Genomic DNA, 20,788 nt, shown 5'->3' with positions numbered 1-20,788 from the left:
TTTTCAGCATAACCATTTAAGTGAAAAGTTCAGTAGAAATATTAACATGCGTTTCTAAGTATTTGGTGTGTTCCCCTTGTTGCTTGATATTGACACATTTAGTCTGCGATTAGTTGTGTAAAGTGTACACCAACATCTTTTAAACAAGAAACAATCTTTAAAAGTGTGCAAAAAATTCCAGGTTAAAATGGGGGGGAAATCATCACATAGGCCTACTGTATTTTCAATGTAGTCTCAGACTTTTTGATGGGACATAGTTATCAAATGATGACCAATAAAGAGCTTGTTAGCGGATGGACGCCTGATGTAACTAAAAAGCTTAGACAGCAGTATCGATCTAACTTACGAACCAGAACTCAAACCACATGAGTGTCTGAGATTTGAGTCACCCTGAGGGGATCATTCAACCTTTGTAACTCCCTTGTTTATTTATGCTTACAGACAATGAGTGATTCCTGCAGGCAGAATCAAATCCATCCAACAATTGCTGTCTGTTTCCTAAAGGTTAAAACTTCTCTAAAACCCTAGCACACATGTTTAATCACACAGTACTGTTTGATGAGTAAAAAGATGATTCTAGCAGATTACATCAATTCCAATTAGGAATGCTTAGAGGAAAAAGTCCAACATCTGTGCCAAATTAGCATTACACGAGGAATTAAATGTCAGTTATTATTCATTTAATTAAATCTCATTCATGTTAATAAAATGAATAAACAGTACCTGTAGGTTGGAGCAGGATTTCCTCTGGCTTCACAATTCATTATCACTTTCTTATCATCTTTATCCAGGGCGAAGATTACATCATCAGGTTCTTGAATGAATACTGGACCAAACTCCTCATTCTCTGGGGTAAGATGGAAAAAAGAAAGGAATACATGTGGTTAAGGAATAATTATATAACTTAATTATCAACATAATATCAACATAATATAATCTAAATATGAAACTGAATTGTTCTGAGCCCTATCAGAAAATGACCTTGATCTCTTTCTTACCCAAACCTATAAAATTCCTTCTATAGACGCCATTTAACTACTGGAGTCATATGGATTACTTTTAGGCTGCCTTTAAATGCATTGTGGACCTTGAAAGATCTTGTCACCGTTCACTCGCATTGTATGGACCAACAAAGCTGAGATATTCTTCTAAAAATATTAATTTGTGTTCAGCAGAATAAAGAAAGTCATACACATATGGGATGGCATATATACAATATATGCCAGACACAAAGAGGTTTTAAAAAAAAAGTCAAAGCACTGTTTTGGCTCATTCTATCAGCTCCAGTAATATTGGATCAACATGGTTGGTCCACATTAGGAATAATGTTAACTGTCCTATATTTTCAGCCCCCAGGGTAAACTCAATAACATTTCTCAGCAGAGGTACTGAGAGTCCATCCAATTACAAATACTCCAGAGACATGCAGACTGGTGCTCAGTGAGTTTCTGCTAAATGTTACGGCCAATTTCAATTCTTAAATTGTTCATCAAACACATGACCAAGAGGCATTCAATTAAGATCCCATTATCACACTGCTATGAAATTACACTGTATAAAATTGATGTAAAAACTTTGTCCGATCCCAGCTTAATATGCAGAGACAACTGCAAATAAACCATTGTAGGTTCATTCCCTAACAAAATAAATAAAAAAAAAATAAAAAAATGGAAACAATGAGGCTCCAGTGTGACACATAAACATTGGTCAAAGCAATGGCCTGAGTTTGGGGAGGGACTATAAAAGAGTATATTCACTTGCATTGTTTAAAGGAGGAGGCCTGGACTGAAATACTACAAATCTTAAAATCTGTTTTGATGAATAAAGAAACATCTTGGATGACCTAAGGTGAGTAAATTACCAGCAAATTTTCATTTTTGGGTGAACTATTCCTTTAAGGGTAAAACTTCTGACACACAAAGTCATCTGACCAAACGCCACAGCAATGATTTATTATTTAACTGCTTCTATGGGCATAGTGCCAACAAAAGTACCTCTGGTAAGAAACTTCTCTAAATGTTTTCACTGAACCCTACTTGATTGAAAAGAGTTGTGTCTCTTGTTTCGTTTGATATGCTGCTTTAAATATTTTGTTCATTTCTCGTGCTTTGGTGTGCTGACAAACATGAAGTACTCAGATGAGTGCTGTGGAGCGGTTTTCTGACAGACATTCCAAAAACATGTTAGTTATTTTGAATAATTTTTCACAGTAACAAATTTGTGGGTGATTTGATGATGCAGGCCATTAAGTTGAATCTGAATTATATATTTATCTTTCTAGAAAATCATCTGTAATGTCTATAAAGTCTCAAAAACATGATTAACCAACCCTCCTGGACACATAATAAACTATTTGGTTCTAAAAAATCTAACTTTCTATAGCTTGGTATTTCTTGGCAATTTCATAACTTAGTCCAGCTGTCCACATATAAGGACCTTTATTTTTTAGGAAAACAATTAGCTCTAGAATTATTATTATTATTATTATTATTATCATTTATTGCTTGTTTATAGGTGCTACTAGTTACAAATAAACAAATTAAATGGAAAATGCACACAGAAGTCATGCTCATAACATCATTAGAGCTGTATACTCTGTGATCCACCCCCATTCTGTATGATTTCAACCAAGCGATGGCTAAGTCTGGCAAATGTTTTTTCGTGCAGGAACAGAATTAGACAACAAAGAGAATGAGAGAAGAGATGAAGGACCTGTGGGCGCAGAGTTCACGCATAACCTAGTCATTTGCAGAGGATTGGGAGCAAGCTATCTAAGCTCTGGCTCTATTATTTATGCTCTTTGCTGCATGGATAATAAATCCCCCGTGTGCACAGGCTGCAACATCATCTCAAGCTGTTCTCTGTCCAGGTGTCAGCACACCAGCCTCATATCTGCAGTCTGAGTAGCCAGACTGCAGACTTTAAAGAGCAGAGGAATGTCTCCGATACAACCTGCATCATTTGCTGAACTAAACCTGCATTTCTTACACATCAGAGTTTGCTGTCATATTGCCCAGAGAAAAGTGTTGCATAGTGAAGAGGAGAGGATATCAGATACACTGGCAAGGATATTAGTTAATTTTGTTAACACCAAATTTAATGTTCACAATATTAAATACAGATAAAATTGCAAGAATGTAAATCATACATTTCCAAGAAGATCAGCAGTTACAGAAATACTCAATCTAGCTCATCTGAAACCAACAATCATGCCAAGGTCCAAATCACTGAGATCACATTTTTCCCCATTCTGATGGTTGATATGAAAATTAACTGAAGCTCTTGACCCGTAACTGCATGATAATCGCATGGTTGATTGTTGGTGGGAGATGTGCTGATTTCAGTATTTCTGTAAATGCAGATCTACTGGGATTTGCACACACACCAGTCACTAGAATTTACTCAGAATGGTGCCAAAAAGAAAAAATATCCAGTGAGAAGCAGTTCTGCAGACGGAAATGCCTTGTTGATGAGAGAGGTCAACAGAGAATGGCCAGACTGGTTCGAACTGTCATGGTAAGTCTATGGTAACTCAGATAACCACTCTGTACAATTGTGGCGAGAAGAAAATCATCTCAGAATTCTAGTCTGATATGCGGTTTGACGCTATCTATAACATACAACAAAAAATGCATTAAAAAGTTCAAAAATAAACCCTTGAGACATGAAATTGTCTGAAGTTGAATAAATATCCATATATTGATCTTGATATGATCTGCGTTACTTAAAGCCTGTATATTTCATGCATTATTAATGTACTATTAATGCATTATAACAGTAAAAAGGCCTAGTAGTACACTGTATGGTCAGTTGTGTGTTTTTGTTAATAATTGCAACCACAGTTGGTATAACTGATTCTAAATAGTCAATTGTGGCATTCTGTTGTCAAATATAATCATTATATATATATCACACGAGCAAGAGTGCGATATGGCCCTATATCAGCACTGCGAGGCCACAGGCAGAGTGCCGTAGGTAATCACAGCAGTGCTGATTTAGGGCCATATATTTCAATTGTGAGTGTGATATTGCTTAGATACAACAGTATAATGAACAAGTAGATTTCTGAAAATTTGGAAAAAATTAGTACGGTCATAAAAACGCATTTATTTATGCATTTGTGCATGGAACTACTTTCTTGCTGGTTCAAAACAAATGATGCATCCAAGTCTTTGCTAGTAATTCAAAAATATCACCTCAGAAATCGTATCATGGCTTGTGCGGTTTCAAACAATTTACTGGATAAACAAGGATGGATGGATGGATGGATATGTGTGTATGAGTGTGTGTGTGTGTGTGTGTGTGTGTGTGTGTGTGTGTGTGTGTGAGAGAGAGATAGATGGAGCATCTGCAATCACCTTTTGCCACACCCAAGCAGAGATGCTGTCAGCTTTCTGAAGATCAGCTTTCTCAGTGGTAAAATAGCCGTCCAAGTGGGGGAATTGCTCTCTATTTTGTGGTAGCCTGTGCACAAGAGTCATTCCCTATAGAAACCGCAATGTCCTCCGCCATTTTAAACAGTATATATCCAATGTGGAAACTCCGTTAAGAGGTAAGTACCTTGAGTTCTGTAATCAATCAGTCTGTTGTGTCTCTCAGCTGTGATGAGCCTTAATGCTTATTAAACAATGCCTTGTTTTTTTTAAAGCCGTTTAAAGCTGTTTCCTAGCTTTAGTAATGTAGTAGTAATACGAGCGATCATAAAGTGCTATTCTATGTAAACAATGACTAACGGATTCACTTCACGTCGCCAACTGGCTCATATTACACACAAAAATGATCTTTTGCCACCACATGCTGGCTAACATATAATGTAAAAAAATAGATGTAAACAGAGACACATAGCCTACATTAGCTCTTAACACATCTGCACTGCTCTTACACTTTAGTTTAAGATGATGAACACAAGCGGAGTGATACACACACAGTAAGTGCTGATGGTGTCAGATCATCAGTGTTCATGGAACGTCTCTCGTCCAATCAGATTCAAGGACCAGAACTTACTGTTGTATATATATATATATATATATATATATATATATATATATATATATATATATATATATATATATATATATATACATATACGGAACTAAACTGTATATTTGGCCATTGTCTCTGTCAATCAACCTTCTGGTTGTACTAGTTTCATGTCTCACCTATCACTCATTCTCTTTCTTCTCACATAATACAGTAATTCAAATCAAAATGTCACATCCAGTTATTTTTTTATTTGGTGAGTAGCCTTGTTATAAGTGGAATAATGTACAGTTAGCTGGTTATTTATGTAAAATAGACCCCTTCAGGATGACACAAACTTTTCCTGATCGCTCTGTCTGGGTTTATTTTTTGCAAAAAATGAATGGTTGAGTTTAATTAATATATGAGAATTGTACATATAGATTCCTATTGATTTGTCCAACTATATTTTCTGGATAGTAAAGCATGTGACTAGCAGGAATGTGAGTGACTTTCCATAAATAGTATTTGAATTTGTATCCACACTCCAAATTAACCCTCAACATTGTGACAGATGGCAAGAGGCTCATTCAATTCATGCTGTTAAGTGCAGAGTGAATTTGGCCAATTTGGTCATCAGCTGTGTATTCAGTGCCTCTGTGCTGACAACAATGGAGTATCTTTATGTAACGCAGCACTGAATTCCAAACACTTTGTTCCCCTGGTCGCCTCTCAGCTGACTGTGGGCATTTGAGATGAAAGAACTCCCCCACACAAACACTCCCACTCATCCCAAATGCTCCCTGGCTCGCCGACGTCTCCTCAACACCTCTAGTCACCAGTCAGTGAATTATGTACAGATTTGTGTAGCTTGGACATGCTTTTTATAATTATGGATCATTCTTTGACACACACATAAAGTCTCTGCGTGAATGATTCTTAATGTCTGTTGCATTTCCAGTGTTTGAGAGGTGTTTGATTTAAAGTTCGCAGCTGATCCACGCTAAGATTGCAGTCTTCAGCGGTTTAATAAATCACATTAGGACATGACACTTGGATTAATTGTCCATTTCAGTGTAAAAGGAGTAACGGAGAACGCATTTAAATAAGCCTGTGAGCATTTTAAAGCTGTCGTGTGTCAGTCATATTGTGCACTGGTACTGAATAGAGTCGGTGCTCGGTACTACCAGTACTGCAGAAACGTCTAGGTTACGTATGTAACCTCCGTTCCCTGATGGAGGGAATGAGACGCTGTGTCAGAGAAGCGACACTAGGGGTCTCTCTTGAGCGCCGATATTCACCTCTGGACTATGAAAAAAGGCCAATGAGAGTTGGCAACCAGTATTTGCATGTCCCGCCCCCGGACATACGGGTATTTAAGTGGTGCAAATACGGGAGTTCATTCAGGATTTTTCTGAGGAGCCGGAAATGGTCCGGCCACAACAGTGGCTCGGCTCAGCGACGTGGCAGGGGAGACACAACGTCTCGTTCCCTCCATCAGGGAATGGAGGTTACATACGTAACCTAGACGTTCCCCTTCTGTCGCTCTCTCCACGTTGTGTCAGAGAAGCGACACTAGGGGTCCACTTATAAAAGTGCCATGCGCTGAGCCGTGTACGTGAACTGCTGATACAGGAGCGAGCAGGTATTCTTACGTGCAGGACGACCAACTGTATCAGGCTGCACTTACCCTTCCCCAATGCCCCATTTAAGCCATCAGGATTCCTTATCGTTACCCTGGAGGGGAACAAGGTGCTGGCCGCCAACCTGGGAACGGGCCAAGCCTGGCCGGGCCCCTTTTCTCTCTATGTTTCTAGAGGTGCAGGCCGGGGCCCTTACACGCATTGAGGGAAGGGGGTCTTAGCCCTTATTCAGGGCGGAGAAGACCCTGCGGAGGCCACGCCTACCCAAGAGGGGAGGCAAGTTTAAGTGGCAAAACCATCAGAGGCCTGCTTAGGGCCTATGTGGAAAAGTCAGTGCGGTGGTGGATCCAGCCTCGTAGAGGGGGGAACATACAGCACGGCAGCCGCGGCAGCCATGACTGCCTAAGGGAAACATGGGAGTCAGCTCGCCAGAGGGGACAGAACCGTGGTGTTACACACAGGGGGAGTCCGAGGGAGGCCTTACCTGTGGAGCACCTATATCAGTACAGGGTAGCTTGCGGTACCCGCAGTGGCTTGGGTCAGCGAGTTCCTCCGCTGAACTGCGACCCATGAGGGCTAGGGAGGAATCGACCAGTGTCCCAAACCTGAGATCTCCTGGGAATGAAGGCGCACTGTTTCCCCTGGTTAGGGGGAAGGGCGCTAGGTGCAAGCGATTGACCCGGTCAGATCGTGGGCGTGCCACCGAGTTCTACGGGCTCGGTACCACAGAAAACACGGGACGATACTGACTCAACTCGGAGATTGTAGAATCTCGCAAAAGTGTTAGGTGTTGCCCAGCCCGCTGCTCTACAAATGTCTGCTAGGGCAGTGCCCCTAGCCAGTGCCCATGAGGACACAAAACACCTGGTGGAGTGAGCTCGGACCCGCAAGGGGGGGGCACGGCCTGGGTGTGATAAGCCAGGGAAATGGTGTCGACAACCCAGTGGGCGAGTCTCTGCTTTGAGACAGCTTTCCCTTTCTGCTGTCCGCCAAAGCAGACGAAGAGCTGCTCAGAGCATCTGGTGCTCTGTGTGCGGTCCAGATAAATACGTAAAGCACGTACTGGACACAGCAGTGAAAGGGCTGGGTCTGCCTCCTCCCGGGGCAGCGCTTGCAGGTTCACCACCTGATCCCTGAAGGGGGTGGTAGGAACCTTGGGCACATAGCCCGGTCGCGGTCTTAGGATCACGAGAGTATCTGCCGGACCGAACTCCAGGCAAGCGTCGCTAACAGAGAACGCATGCAGGTCCCCGACCCTCTTGATGGAAGCGAGCGCGATCAGCAGGGCAGTCTTGAGAGAGAGGGCCCTGAGTCCAGCTGAGTCAAGCGGCTCGAAGGGGGGTCTCTGGAGTCCCGTAAGGACGACCGAGAGATCCCAGGAGGGGAACAGGTTAGGCCAGGAGGGAGTTATCCTCCGGGCACCTTTTAGGAACCTGACGATTAAGTCTTCCTTACCAAGAGACTTGCCGTCTATCGTGTCGTGGTGGGCCGCGATAGCGGCGACATACACCTTGAGGGTGGAGGGGGACAGCCTCCTCTCCAGCCTCTCCTGAAGAAACACGAGCACTGACCTAACTGCGCACTTCTGCGGGTCTTCGGCTCGGGAAGAACACCAGTCCGCGAACAGACGCCACTTTAGAGCGTAGAGATGCCTGGTAGAGGGGGCTCTGGCTTGATTGATTGCATCTATGACGGTCGGTGGTAGGCCGGCTAGATCTTCCGCATCCCGTCCAAGGGCCAGACGTGGAGGTTCCAGAGGTCTGGGTGCGGGTGCCAGAGCGTGCCCCGTCCCTGAGAAAGAAGGTCCTTCCTCAGGGGAATTCGCCAGGGAGGCGCTGTTGTGAGGAGCGTGAGGTCCGAAAACCAAGTCCGGGTAGGCCAGTAAGGGGCTACCAGAATGACTTGCTCCTCGTCCTCCCTGACCTTGCATAGCACCTGTGCAAGAAGGCTCACTGGGGGGAATGCGTACTTGCGCAGCCCTGCAGGCCAGCTGTGTGCCAACACGTCTGCCCCGAGGGGAGCCTCTGTCCGGGCATACCAGAGCGGGCAGTGGGAGGTTTCTTGGGAGGCAAACAGGTCTACCTGAGCCTTGCCGAACCGGTCCCAAATCAGCTGGACCGACTGGGGGTGGAGCCTCCACTCTCCGCCAGGCAAGCTTTGTCTTGACAACGCGTCCGCTATCACATTGAGGTTGCCGGGGATGTGAGTGGCACGCAGTGACTTGAGTCGCTGCTGACTCCAAAGGAGGAGACGATGGGCGAGCTGTGACATGTGGAGGGAGCGTACTCCGTCTTGGCGGTTTATGTAGGCTACGACCGTGGTGCTGTCTGTCCTGACTAGGACGTGTTTGTTCCGAATTAACGGGAGAAACTTCTGCAGGGCCAGAAAAACAGCCAGCAGCTCTAGGCAGTGGATGTGCCAGCGCAGCGGGCCTCGGTTCCACCGGCCTGCGGCTGCGCGCCCGTTGCATATGGCGCCCCAACCCAATTTGGAGGCGTCGGTTGTGACCAGAACGCGTCGGGACACCTGCTGCAAGGGTACTCCTGCCCTTAGGAAGCAGAGGTCTGTCCAGGGTTTGAAGATTTGGCGGCAGGCAGAGGTAACTTTTATGTTGTGCGTGCCGCGGCACCATGCTCGTCTCGGGACTCGCCCTCGGTGAGCAGACGGGGCATGGGCCGTGGCGGCAGGCTTGCGGCGAGGCATGATGTGAGAGATGGCCTCCGTCTGCTTCTTCACCATGGAGAACTGCTGGGCAAAGTTCTCGACGGTGTCGCCGAAGAGGCCGAACTGGGAGACAGGGGCGTTGAGGAAGCGAGTCTTGTTGGCTTCACGCATCTCGACCATGTTCAGCCACAGTTGACGTTCCTGGACCACTAGCGTGGCCATCGCCTGCCCGGGCGCTTGCGCTGTGACCTTCATCGCTCTCAGGGCGAGGTCGGTCGCTGAGCGCAGTTCCTGCAGCGTGTCGGGATCAGGGCCACCCCCATTCATGTCGCGTAGTACCTTGGCTTGGTGGACCTGCAGGAGAGCCATGGCATGCAGGGCGGAAGCGGCGCATCCGATGGCATTGTAGGCCTTCGCTGTCAGCGAGGAGGTTGCTCTACAGGTCCGGGAAGGGAGTGCGAGGCGACCTCGCCAGGTGGTAGGGGTACCGGGGCATAGATGGATATCCACCTGGGGAATCGCCTCGTACCCATGGCGCGCTCCGCCATCGAGGGTGGCGAGGGCGGACGAGCCTGTGGCGATGTGACGAGTGGAGAGGGGTGCTCTCCACAAAGATGTCAGCTCGTCATGCACTTCTGGGAAAAACGGGACCGGGGGGCGAGGCTGTGAGCGGCGCCCAGACCCCAGGAACCAGTCGTCCAGCCGTGATGGTTGTGGGGAGGATGGAGGGTTCCAATCCAAGCCCACACTGTCGGCTGCCCGGGAAAGCATGTCAGCCATCTGTGCGTCAGCCTCAGCCTGGGCGTGCAAGCCCGAAAGCGGCAGCCCAGGGGAGTCCTCAGCATCAGATAACCCGCCCTCCGATGCCGCAGCGAGCTCATCTGCTTCCATCGCAAGAGGGTCGGCAGACTGGCTGTGAGGCGAGTCACCACTGCCTCGAGCACGGACAGGAATCAACGAGCGTGTCGGGGTGCGGGTGGCCCGAGGGGGCGTACCTGGCGGATCTGCACCCGCTGCCATCCCCAAATCGCCTCCATCGCCAGCCGCATCGTCCTCAATCCCGTGGGAAGAAGGCGCGACACGGGGGGCGGCTGGAGTGGCTTGCTCACGGTTGTAAGCAAGCCGTGACCGCAACGATGTCATGGTCATGTTCCCGCAGTGAGAACATGAACCATCCACAAACGCAGCCTCGGTGTGATCGCTACCCAGACACACGAGACCGCGCCTGTGGCCGTTGGAAGCGGAGAGCACTCTACCGCATCCAGAAACAACACAGGGGCGGAAGGGCATGTTTATAAAGACGCGTCCTTAGAAGGACGTTCAACGCTGCTGTGTTTTGCTCTTTTAGTGGAAATTACTCTTTTAAATAAAATCACTCTTTTAGGGATAAATCTCTGAGAGTTTTTAAATCTGCACTGTCGATGCGCCCAGGGGCAGGAATGCACAGCCGTGCAAACAGGAGAAAGCCGCTGTTGTGCGCCGTAGAATCCAACAGCATGCAGCAGAGGGATAACAGGAACTCGGTGTGTACACGCAGCAGTTGCAGACACGACCATCGGCTCCGAAGAAATTTTCTGAATGAACTCCCGTATTTGCGCCGCTTAAATACCCGTATGTCCGGGGGCGGGACATGCAAGCGGTATATCAATTATAAGCGGTATAATTGAATATGGCCCGTTGAAACATGGGGATCTATATATATATATATATATATATATATATATATATATATATATATATATATATATATATACCACTCCACAGATTTAATATTTGTCATTTAAGACATCTATTTGTGTCATGTTCACTGTTGTCTTTTGTTTTTGTGCTTTTATGTTGAAGTTTAGTTTAGTTCCTGTTTGGTTTTTGTAGTCCTTATTAGTTTCATTTTATGATTGGTTTTCCCCTGATTAGTTCTCATTCCCTGATTGTTTCCCCAGGTGTTCCTCATTCCCTTGTTTGTTCCTTTTTGTATTTAAGCCCTTAGTTTTCTTGTTTGCTTTGTTGGTTCTTGCATGTGTTACTATGCTCTGTGCCAGGTTTCCGTTGGTTTCCGTTGGTTTCCGTTGGTTTCCGTTGGTTTCCATTGGTTTCCGTTGGTTTCCGTTGGTTTCCGTTGGTTTCCGTTTTCACTAATAAAAGCTGCACTTAGATCTGCATTCTCTGCCTGCCATTGTCACAGGAAAATCCAATCATAAAATGAAACTACAAAGGACTACAAAAACCAAACAGGAAATAAACTTCAACATAAAAGCACAAAAACAAAAGACAACAGTGAACATGACACTTTGTGCATGACACGAGTCATTTTTCCAAGAAAATTTTTCAAACAGATTGCAGATTGTTTTGTGGGTATTCCCCATAGCCTAAATCTTAAGTCTATGGATTTTTAAGAAAATAAGTTCAATGGACTTAAATATTTGAGTGAATTGTCCAAAACTTGACATTTCAAGTAATACTTAATACAACTTGATTTTTACAGCAATGACAACTTCAGGGTTTACAGTGTACAGGTGCTTCGCTGCAGGAGGGACTGGTGCACAAAATAGATGGCATCATGAGGAAGGAAAATGATGTGGATATATTGAAGCAACATCTCAAGACATCAGCCAGGAAGTTAAAGCACTGTCACAAATAGGTCTTCCAAATAGACAATGACCCCAAGCATTCCTCCAAAGTTGTGGCAAAATAGTTTAAGGACAACAAAGTCAAGGTATTGGAGTGGCCATCAAAAAGCTCTGACCTCAATCTGATAGAAAATCTGTGGGCAGAACTGAAAAAGCTGTGTGTGAGCAAGAAGACCTACAAACCTCACTCAGTTACACCAGTTCTGTCTGGAGGAATGGGCCAAAATTTCAGCAACTTATTGTGAGAAGCTTGTGGAAGGTAGGGCTGTCAAAATTGCTCAAAAATGACATTCGAATATTCCCTCTAAAAAAAACACATATATTCGAACTATTCGAATATCTGGTTGCGCATTTGGTCAATGACGCGCATTACGTCAATAACAGGACAAATTAATACAAAGAGACATAACTATTTGTATAGGTAGTTTATTTAAGTTTAAACATATTTGACAACGTATTACCTACACAAAAACAAGTAAATCAACTAATGGCCAAGACCTCACTCTGCTCACGACGCCAGAGGCACTCTTTCTCTCTCTCTCGCCCTCACGCTCTCTCGCATAACGGTTTAAAAGAACAACAACAATAAACAAATGTTGAGTGCTGATCAAGAGTTTTGTGCAAGCAATATAAGGTCGCGACTCTTGTCCCAAATATAGCAGGCTTCATTCAGTGATTAAAACAAATTATTAACATTAATTGAAGTTTTACAGTATATAGAACCGACATTGAACGCTCCGAGCGAGCTGTGCTGTGGTAAACATGGAACTTTTCCTTGACATGAAACGGTAAATAATCAAACCAGTGGAAGCCTGCAGTGCATGAAACTGCTGTATCTAACCTACCTTATTCATGCAACATCTATTCAGTCAGTACAGTAGCCTTACATTTTAGTCATGTTTCTGTTTAACGTTAAATAAAATGAGGCACACAATTCCGAGAAATGTGACAACAAAGACCCCTCAGGCAGCACGCCCACTCGCAAAGCAGACAGCCGCACATCTGCTACCACGGGCTGCGTTTTTTCCACATTCGAATATTAATTTTCACCTTCGAATTTCTGTTTTTTAAAACTATTCGAATATATATTCGAATTTAGAATATTCGTTGACAGCCCTAGTGGAAGGCTACCCAAAATGTTTGACCCAAGTTAAACAATTTAAAGGCAATTCTACCAAATACTAACAAAGTGTATGTAAACTTCTGACCTACTGGGAATGTGATGAAAGAAAGAAATGCTGAAATAAATCATTCTCTCTATGATTATTCTGATATTTCACGTTCTTAAAATAAAGTAGTGATCCTAACTAATCTAAGACTGGGAAAGTTTTCTACGAATAATTGTCAGGAATTGTGAAAAATACATTTATTTGGCTAAGATGTATGCAAACTTCTGATTTCAACTGTATATATGTCTAGGACTGGACAAACCCTAACTCAAACCATTAAAAATATGTTTTATTTTTTTTTAATGTCTTTAACATTACATTCTTAAAACAAACATGCATGAAAAACTGCACATTTCACAGTCATGTGTCTTTTTCCCATGAATCAAAAATAAGGCTGTGGTTGGGAAGGAATATTTTGCATTTAGATTCCACAGAAAATATTAAAAACCCTACTTTACACAGTTCTCCAAGGTACCTCAGTCAACAACATTGTACTACTGTGGCGCATCCAAATATACATACTGTAGTACCATGGTACTTTTTAGATAACTCTAAAATAACTTTATTCACTAAAATAAGTGATAAAAGGTAACTATGGGACATTTTTAAAAATTTTATCCCCAAAGGTATGGCTCGTCTCATATACAGGCATACTAACACATATATATGATGTTTTGAGATGTGATGTTGGTTATATAAACCCTTGTTGATAGGTCATGTAAGTGTTGTAGCATATCAATCTTTGAAAACATAATTCACTGTTATATTACCCTTTCATACTCTGTATACAGATATATATCTTGCCCTTTCTTTGATAATAAAAACCATCACACAGTACAAATAATTCAGACTCTATGTATATGCCAGCCTTCAGGCACAGCACATTCTGAATGGTCTAACATTTCTGACTACATTCAAAAGTGTTTAAGAGCATGACAAAACATAGTGTAATTGAAAATCATAAATGATTTAGCAATTTCACCGCATTTTAAATCAATGCATATTTCTAAGATTTCAAGAGTTTTATGATAAAAGTACAAGATATCAAATGCAAAACAGCATTAAAGCCTCTTACAAAATGAACACCTTACACAGTGCCGTGGTGATGATATATGATCGTAATACAATAGTGCTTTAACATATGCCATGGTACTGAATGATTACCATGTTCATTTACCATGGTGTTTACATGATACTGCAGCATCATAACAACATAACAACCCTTTAAATATCCCTTGCAATCCCATATATTATACAGTACATGGTATAGGGATGTATCAGATGGTTATACCATTGTACTTTGATATATACAAAAGGTTATATTGCCATGATATATGTAGAAAACATGGTATTACCATGGCACATGTATGGTATCCAGCATGGTACGTTCACTTTTCTGTTTTTTGTTTTTGTTTTTTAGCAGCAATATCACCATAAAACAAATAAAGGTATATAACCTAGTTTTGGCAGCTGAGGCAGCATGATATTTCTTGCCATTTAGAAATTATCAAGTGGCTGGGAAAAGCCTTGCTTCCTTAGAAAGAGAGAATACAGTAATGTGTGCAGTCTCTTGTCAGCAGACTGGGTCTTCAGTGGGAAATAAATCACTAATCAGAGGTAGAGCAGAGACAGAGGACAGGACAGCTGATTTCTCTCCTGAAACATACTGGTTGGGGGAGGGGGGGTGGTGGGCTATAGGAAGTAAGTTGGTGTTGGGTAGGAACATCAAACACCCCCTACTGTAGCTTCACCCCTTGAAGTTTACGGACTCAATCTTTAACATCTCATTCTTAAAACGAACACGCATGAAACACTGCACACTTCACAGTCCTGTCATTTTCCCAGGAATAAAAAATAGGCCTGTGGTTGGGAGGAAACAAGACAGTTAGGGTTGCTTTATTGAATATTTTGGCAATATTTTCTGGTAGAATTTTGGTAGAATCTGGTAAAATAATAAAAAAAATGTTTTGCATTAATGGTTTGGAATCGTTTGCATTCTTTCGCCAATGGTGTCCATATTTCCTCCTCAAAATAACTAAATTAATTGGTCAAAGATCTGTTAAGGAACTAGATTCATTAAGGGAAATCACAAACAGAACTAGAATTGTTCCATTCCTTGCAGTTCCCATCCCTACAGATTGTACAACTCTTTTATATACATTCCAGGAAAATGTTCCAGTTTAACTTTCTGATGCTTATTCTTACAGTGTGTTGGTCGTGTGAAGCACGCAAAAGCATCCCTCTTTCCCAGTTAACAAAAGCCTCAATAACGAGTGTCATTCTTTTAAGCGAGGAAAAACTTCACCCAAGGCGTCCATTTTCCTGCCTTGTGAATGCCTTTGAGAGTCTAATCAACCGTTCCTTCCTTCACTATTAAACAGGGAGTGCTCATGGCAGTTCACAATTTCACAGATAGGCTATGACATGTTTGAGTGCACATAGCGGAGTCTTTGTCTATGTCTAACAGTTGAAAAAGCAATTATAGCAGAGTACTGAGGTTCACTTTTGTCTTCTGTTCAGCTCAGTTTTAGCAGGTACACCCTGTTCAGGTATCACTTTAAATGAGGCCTCTCCACTGGCCCACACTGTAATTATAAGGAGGATGCAGTTGTGGTGAGGCATTCGAGGACAGGAAGACAACTAGGTCTTGAGAGTTTATTTGAGGACAATAACATGAGCTTGGCAACAAGAGTACTGAATACATATGCCTTGTGTAAAGGCATTTCCTTTTATGACTTTTATCGTGATGAGCATATATTTCTAGTGAACTATTCCAACCGGTTTGTAACATATTGGCATTGATGAGTCTCATGTGAGATTGAGAGTGGTATGTTTGAGTGACAGACCATGTGTGAGCGTAATTACTGTTTCTATGAACGTGCCCACACTGAGTTGTTGACACAAGAACCACTTTGACTGATTCAGTCAGTAAGAAAATTGGTTGTTGAATCAATAACCAAGTTTGACCGATTCAGTCAGTGAGTGAATGAGCTGTTGACTCAAGAAACAATATGACAAATTCATTGAGTGAGTTGTCGACTCAAAAAACCCTTCGATGGATTCAGTGAGTTGCTGACTCAAGAATACTTTCGACAAATTCAGTCAGTAAGTGAGTTGTTGTCTCAAGAACCAATTCGACTGAGTCAGTGAGTGAGTTTTTGACTTCTTCCGCTTCAACCTCACCCAGTAACTGCATCGATCAATTTGGTGAGTTAATTTTCCAACTAGTTTAGACCGATAACTTTTTATTTTGATTCAGATGGATTTGCAAGAGAATCATCAGTAAATCAACTGATTTGTGAACCAGTTCAATCAGTTCATTCAACAAAAGCAACTAAAAAACATTATTTGTTAGCAAATCACGATCACTGAGCCATTTATGCAGCTTTCATTTGCAACTGTAATTTTCTGCAATTTGCAGTCACAAAAGAAGTGTAAGAGTCAGTCTACTTTGTTACTATACAACTATGCTGAGAGGCAAAAAGGTTTCCAATCAGGAACAAGAAAAACAAACAAACAAAAAATCAACACATCAGGTATATTTGTAGTCTTTATTTATTCTGCCCTTTATAGGTAGGAAAGAACAGTATTTTAGATGTTAAAAATGACCTTTGCCCACACACTTTTATCATTTCATACTCATAATATTCATCTCTATAACAATTTTTATAGGGATGCTTGTTGATGAAATCACACTGTGCTGTTTATTAGAAACTGCAAATTTAGAAAATGAACTAGTTATGTGTTTTAAACAGTAACAGTCAGAGGTAGCGCAGCAACACAGATATAGCTGAAGAGATGTTGTATCTATCTGTGTATGTATGCCTCCTGTGCTGTGCTGCTTGTCGGAGGCAGCTTGTATTCTCCATATGGGGCAGTGAGGAGTGTTTTATGATTTAGCAGCTTGATAATGTCAGAGGAATCAGTCATGTGAGAGGCGCGCTGTGATCCGTCAGTCTCACCGTAAGCACGGCAGCCAGCAACACCCCCTATCAGCGACACAATTCAATGCCAACTTGAAGACTGCAGGTTACATGGAGAGCACACAATTCTCTTGAACAATTATTTTGTCCTTACGGTGTGGCGAAAGAAACCTAATTTACAGTATGCGTTGGCTCTGTTCTGACACCCTTGTCATCTCTCGCGTGACCCCTAAACCGTTGGATCCGGCGAAGCCTGCGGTACTCATCTCAAATGAGACAGTTCCTGTGACCCCGTTCTGATCCTTTCAGACTTTTTCATCTATTGCTATTGAACTACAAACACACTGTTTAAAACTCCACAGTTACCAAGTACCAAACAAACTCGATAATCTGAATCTGATACCATCTTCTTGCTTGTTGCATTATTGAATGTAATCATTCTGCTGGAAATGCGTGTTTGGAATTTGGAATGGCATTTTTGTGGCAGTGCCAGAGAGCCACAGTGTTTTCACTTTTCGGGGAAATCAACCTATAAATGGCATACTTATATATGTCTCTGCATATTCAACTAGGATATGAACAAGTATTTTAATACTGAACAAATTTCACACATCAAATTTAAGGGAGACAAGCTGGTCAACCAGTTCAAGCAGTGTTCAAAACATGGTTAACACTTTCAACCAGGTCCTCACCAAATAAACCAAGCTCTGACTATCTTGACCTAGTTGGTCTAGCAGGTTGAATGTGGTCCCACCGGCTGGTAGTCTATATGGTCAACCACCTTAATCAGCTTTACCAGCAACAACATGATATGACAAACCTAGCAACAACTTTCAGCTTGCTTCAGCTGGATTTCCACCATGGAGAAAGCATCTCTGTTGGCAATACAATATAATACCCATTTTGTTCTATTGAACAAACACTCTGTTTAACACTTTCACTGGTTCTGAATTTGTTGACCAAGATGGTCAAGCAGGTCAACCTTACCCTCACAAGCTGTAAGTCAAGCTGATCCAAACCAGTTTAGATGAGCTAATGACCAGCTTTGACCAACTACAAACAAGGTAATCCATGAAACCAATGTCAAAAACATTTGACCACAGTGCTTCCAAATGCTTCAAGTAGCCTTAACAGTCTACAACTGCAGATCATTTTTTTTATTCAAAAGCTAAAAATAATATTCATACACCATTACCTACAGGAATCTTGACACATGTTGGCCAGCAATTATTTATTTGTAAAGGTAGCTGATGTATTGTGGTTCCTTCATTCTCTATTTAAAAATGTATATTTCCCTCTCTGACAACAGCATCCATCAGTTGTCAGGATGACAGAAGGCTTTGGGAATTCCAGGAAGTGCTGAGATGTTTCAACAATATCTCGTCAATTTCCAACTGGCCTGGGTCTCAGTCAACTCTAACTATATAGAGACATTATACTGTACATTTGTGAGATGTCATGTTCCTTTCACTGTTAGACAAGGGTCGAAAACATAGATTGTGTTGTGCTTTAGTGTTCTGTTGGACTGCCAGCACATCAAACTCTCTCCAAGAAGTTTGGGGAGCAAATTGTCTGGTCCATGTACAGACCAACAATTGAACTTTGGCCATTACATCACATTTTGAACTATATTTTAGAATCTTGCATTACGAGTTTTGAATTTTCAGTTAAATATATAATACCATTAAGAAGGCATCTCGAGACCAATTCATTGTTATATTCTGTTGCATTCTGTCAAGATGTTTTTAAACATAGTAACGTATCCTGTGTGGACACTCCTTAAGAAACAGATCAGAGGTCTGTTTCCTGAATAAAAATGTAACTCACTGTGTAACCACCATAGTATACTGCATCACTGTATAAATTAACTAGCTACAAAACTGAAGAAATTATGTTGCACATCCATCATTTGTACCATGTTGGTTCAGCTGTCATAAATGATGTTACTCAGGGGGTGGAGTAATAACTTCAGCAAATATTAAATTAGAATAGCTAATTAACACATACACCAGAAAGCTGTTTAATGCTAAAAAGCTACTCAAGACAAGAAAGCGGCATGCACCTTGTAATGCAACAGATGCATTGTGGTGCAATAGATGGGTTTCCCTCTACATCAGACTTCAGGGTTCCCCTGACACACATGCACTTGCGTACTCTTCAAAAACATATTACCAGCTCTTTTGCCTTAACGTAAACACATAAAAGCTGTGTCCTCCAACAGAAACTGTGAGATAAAGCACTTTCTCTTAACAGCTTTTAATTCCTTAAATGGCTGCACTTGCGTTTGTTTGATGTTTCAGAATGACACTTTCTGCAAAACCCCAGAATACATTTTTTCCAAAATCCATGTTAACATGGTCCAAGTCTTGACAGAATGAAAGATATATTTGGAATTAAATATATAGAAGCCTCAGCGAAGAGAAATTATGTCCACACAGCAAACTAATAAGGATCTATGCTTCTAACCACAGGTGGAGAGCAGTAGTTCCAAACACATGACTTTGCCATACTGTTCGTGAATGTTCGTTAGAACTACATTTTCAAGAAACATAAAATCATTGAACTAGGTTGGTAAGGATGGAACTTGCGACCAAAGTTGGCTAACAATGCTTTTGGGAAACACACCCCTGATCGTAATGTGGTGGACATAGGGTTAGGTTAGGGTTAGTTATCAGTTCTATTTTAGAGCACTAAATATGAGTATGTTCAAACAAATTTCCATTATAAATGAGAATGACAACTGCATTCTATAACCGAACAGACTCAACTTTTCAGTTTGAACTTGTGCCTCATTTGGACTAGATTGGTTTATTAAATAAAATTGTCCTAATAGTTATAAGACTATGCAGCGTTATAAAATTCACCATCTTTGATATTTAGTCATTTTATTGTATGGTTAGACATTTGTGACAGGGCGGAGGCGGGGACGGGTCGTGATTCCGACCCGTCCGAGAGGTATAAAGGCAGACTGCGGACGGTGGTGCGACCGAGAGAGACTGTTTATGGGCAGCTGTCCGTCATATGTGTGTGTTTGTGTCTTTTTGGTTTAAGTTCTTAATTAATTATCATTTATATTGTCAAGCCGGTTCTCCGGCTCCTTGTCTCGCCTCCTCCTTTCGCCGCTACAATCCACCCCAATGGATCAGCCGTGGCCATCTGCCTGGGGACGGAGGAGCCCAGCCGGCTGAAGCAGAGGAACGCTGAACGCCGCAGAGCGGGGAGGGGCTCCCGGCTGACCGCCTGGAGCATGAGAGACGCTGCCAGGGGCGGGGGAGACCCCTTCTGTTCCCCAAGAACGCGGCAGGGTGTTCTGGCCACCAGGGCTGCCTCCGGTCTGCCCGGAGAGGCACAGCTGTTGTCCGTTAGAGGGTGGAGGAGTTGCTGAGGACCAAGCTACTGCGTATCGGAGAACCGGTGAGTAACTCCACTTCCACTCAGTGTTGGCCTTTTCCCTCGCTTTTAAATTTCACAGTATTTTTTTGTTGGGGGTTCTACACTGTTACAGGGAATACCCCCCTATTCTAATCATTATTGTTTCCCTCCCCCTGTCCCCTCCTGGGGATGACCTGCCAGCAGATGGGGCGTAAGGCACACCCTCCCCCAGGGAAAGAGGGGAGGAGATTTACATCATGCCAGGGGCTCCTCGGCCTGAGAGAACGAGGGAGGGATGTGACAGGGTGGAGGGCGGTTCCGGGTCGTGATTCTACACACCGGCCCCTTATCAGGCTAATCAAGCCTCCGCGAGGGATAAAAAGGCCGACTGCGGACAGTGGTGCGACAGTGAGAGAGCATTTACGGGCAGC

General features: G+C 42.9%; 1 protein-coding gene across 2 annotated transcripts in view; it reads right to left on the bottom strand.

Moving 5' to 3' along the window:
• LOC127661925 (contactin-5-like) overlaps window positions 1-20,788 on the bottom strand; it is a 360,754-nt gene that overhangs the window by 158,896 nt on the left and 181,070 nt on the right. For both annotated transcript variants that reach the window (XM_052152886.1, XM_052152887.1), the window contains exon 4: window positions 724-847. In XM_052152886.1, coding sequence (XP_052008846.1) covers window positions 724-847 — 124 coding nt within the window. The remainder of the gene's footprint in view (window positions 1-723; window positions 848-20,788) is intronic.

This window comes from Xyrauchen texanus, chromosome 21 (genome assembly GCF_025860055.1).
Source record: "Xyrauchen texanus isolate HMW12.3.18 chromosome 21, RBS_HiC_50CHRs, whole genome shotgun sequence".
Taxonomy (NCBI): Eukaryota; Metazoa; Chordata; class Actinopteri; order Cypriniformes; family Catostomidae; genus Xyrauchen; species Xyrauchen texanus.
This window is presented reverse-complemented; position numbering and strand designations above follow the sequence as displayed.